The 2,294-nt window shown below is 36.5% G+C and overlaps 1 protein-coding gene across 1 annotated transcript; it reads left to right on the plus strand.

Annotated features, from left to right (window-relative positions):
• Positions 1 to 1,110: 1,110 nt before the first annotated feature.
• Positions 1,111 to 2,207, plus strand: LOC131382813 (WD repeat-containing protein 72-like; the record flags this gene model as incomplete). Its single annotated transcript, XM_058435332.1, has 2 exons — positions 1,111 to 1,252; positions 1,954 to 2,207. Coding segments are annotated over 2 exons (396 nt in total), but the record flags the coding sequence as incomplete, so codon positions are not given.
• Between the last annotated feature and the right edge of the window lie 87 nt (positions 2,208 to 2,294).

Raw genomic sequence — 2,294 nt, forward strand, 5'->3', positions numbered from 1 at the left:
TCTGACTAGGAAGCATCACTTTCCTGGACTTCTTTAATTCCAGCACCGGCAATTGGCTTTCTTTTTAGGATGACTTTTATTTCCACACCAAAGAGAGTTTGGTGCCCAATATTCCTTTAATAATCACTAATGAATAGAATTTTTCACTAATGTGTCTAAAACCAGACCTTAAAGCACGTATTTTCTGACTAGGAAGCATCACTTTCCTGGACTTCTTTAATTCCAGCACCAGCAATTGGCTTTCTTTTTAGGATGACTTTTATTTCCACACCAAAGAGCGCTGGTGCCCAATATTCATATTCTGCTTCAGCAAGATCATAAGTTATATATAATTTAGATACAATGTACAGTATTATACATAATTCATATAATGTATAACATTATATATGTATGTACACACCATTATAAATTATGGAATCATTTTCCTTTGTGGCCACTTGAGAAATCAGAAATCAAGTATGTTCAATCTGAGAAATAGTCAGCAAAAGGAAAACGTATTAATAACATAAAATTAGTATACAAATATTAGTTGTTGCTGTTTTAACTGACAATTAGAACTATAAAGGAACTATAAAGAAATTAAGCCTTCTTAGTGAACATCTTTAGCATCAAGACATGGGTTGCTGAATCAGAATGACTGGACTCAAAGCCCATTGCTTCCTTAATTGCCTTAGACAAATCAATCTCTTCACTGCAAGTTTTCTTGTCTGTAGAATGAAAACAGTGATAGTACCAATTTTATAGGGTTATTGTGAGGATTATTTAACTGAATATGTAGAAAGCCCCTTGCAGTAATGTGTACACATAGCCATATATTTATCTATCTACACACACACACACACACACACACACACAACATGGTCAGTAAATGTTAGATACTTTTATTGACTTTCTGAGGTCTATGACTTTGCTTCTTGTTTTATAAAGGCTCTTTAGTCCTAGATCACAGATTATTTCATTTAATTTACTTGAAAATGTTGAAACAGTGGGAAATAAATTGAAAGGATTTACTTCAGTTATTAAGTCTTGTTTCTCCATTTAAAAACAGTGGCCCTCTCTCTCTAGTTAGAATATTTCCTACATAAAAGCTCACTTTTTGTTTCGGAACAGAGCCGTCCCTTTGTTATGGGCTACATGAATGAAAGGAAAGAGCCTTTTTACAAGGTACTTTTCTCTGGAGAAGTCTCAGGAAGAATTACTTTGTGGCACATCCCTGATGTTCCTGTATCCAAGTTTGATGGTTCTCCTAGAGGTAAGTCAGTTTCCATTTCTAGTAACAAGTCTTCTGAGAACGAATTTGTAATTAACTCACTGTTCTTCTAAGTTGAGCAACATGGGACCACAAACAAGAAAAATTTATTGTGTACTATTACGTATTAAATGACAACATAAAAGCAGGTATAAACACAAAGCTTGGGCCGGGCACGGTGGCTCATGCCTGTAATCCTAGCACTTTGGGAAGCTGAGATGGGTGGATTGCCTGAGCGAAGGACTTTGAGACCAGCCTGGGCAACATGGTGAAACCCCGTCTCTACTAAAATACAAAAAATTAGCCAGGCGTGGCAGCATGCGCCCGTAATCCCAGCTACTCAGGAGGTTGAGGCAGGTGAATTGCTTAAACCCAGGAGGCGGAGGTTGCAGTGAGCCGAAATCACGCCACTGCACTCCAGCCTGGGTGACACAGTGAGACTCGGTCTCAAAAAAAAAAAAAAAAAATGAAAAATTAAAAACACACACACACAAAGGTTATGGATCTTATATACTAATATAACCAGTATAATTCATGCTAACATCAATTGAACTTATTTAGCGAGGAATGCCTGCTAGCAATATGAATCTAGGATAGGCTGTAACATTGTATTCATATTTTTGAAGGGAGGGTGCCTTGATATTTTCCATGTCTATGATGCACTGATAAACCAAATTTTCTTTTTATGTCTGTTTTCTTTTTAGATATACCAGTAACTGCCACCTGGACTCTTCAAGATAATTTTGATAAGCATAATACTGTGTCACAAAGTATTATTGACTATTTCTCTGGGCTTAAAGATGGGGCAGGAACTGCTGTAGTCACTTCATCAGAGTATATTCCGAGTCTTGATAAACTAATATGTGGCTGTGAAGATGGGACAATTATCATTACCCAGGCTTTGAATGCTGCCAAAGCAAGACTTCTAGAAGGTGGTTCTTTAGTAAAAGGTCCTTGAATTTTATTTGACCCTATTTATTTGATTTATCTAAAGCTGCAGTTTCAACAAACTGCACTAAACAAGATTTAGAGGCCTAAAGAATTC

The sequence above is a fragment of the Hylobates moloch genome, unplaced genomic scaffold (genome assembly GCF_009828535.3).
Source record: "Hylobates moloch isolate HMO894 unplaced genomic scaffold, HMol_V3 SCAFFOLD_10489, whole genome shotgun sequence".
Taxonomy (NCBI): domain Eukaryota; kingdom Metazoa; phylum Chordata; class Mammalia; order Primates; family Hylobatidae; genus Hylobates; species Hylobates moloch.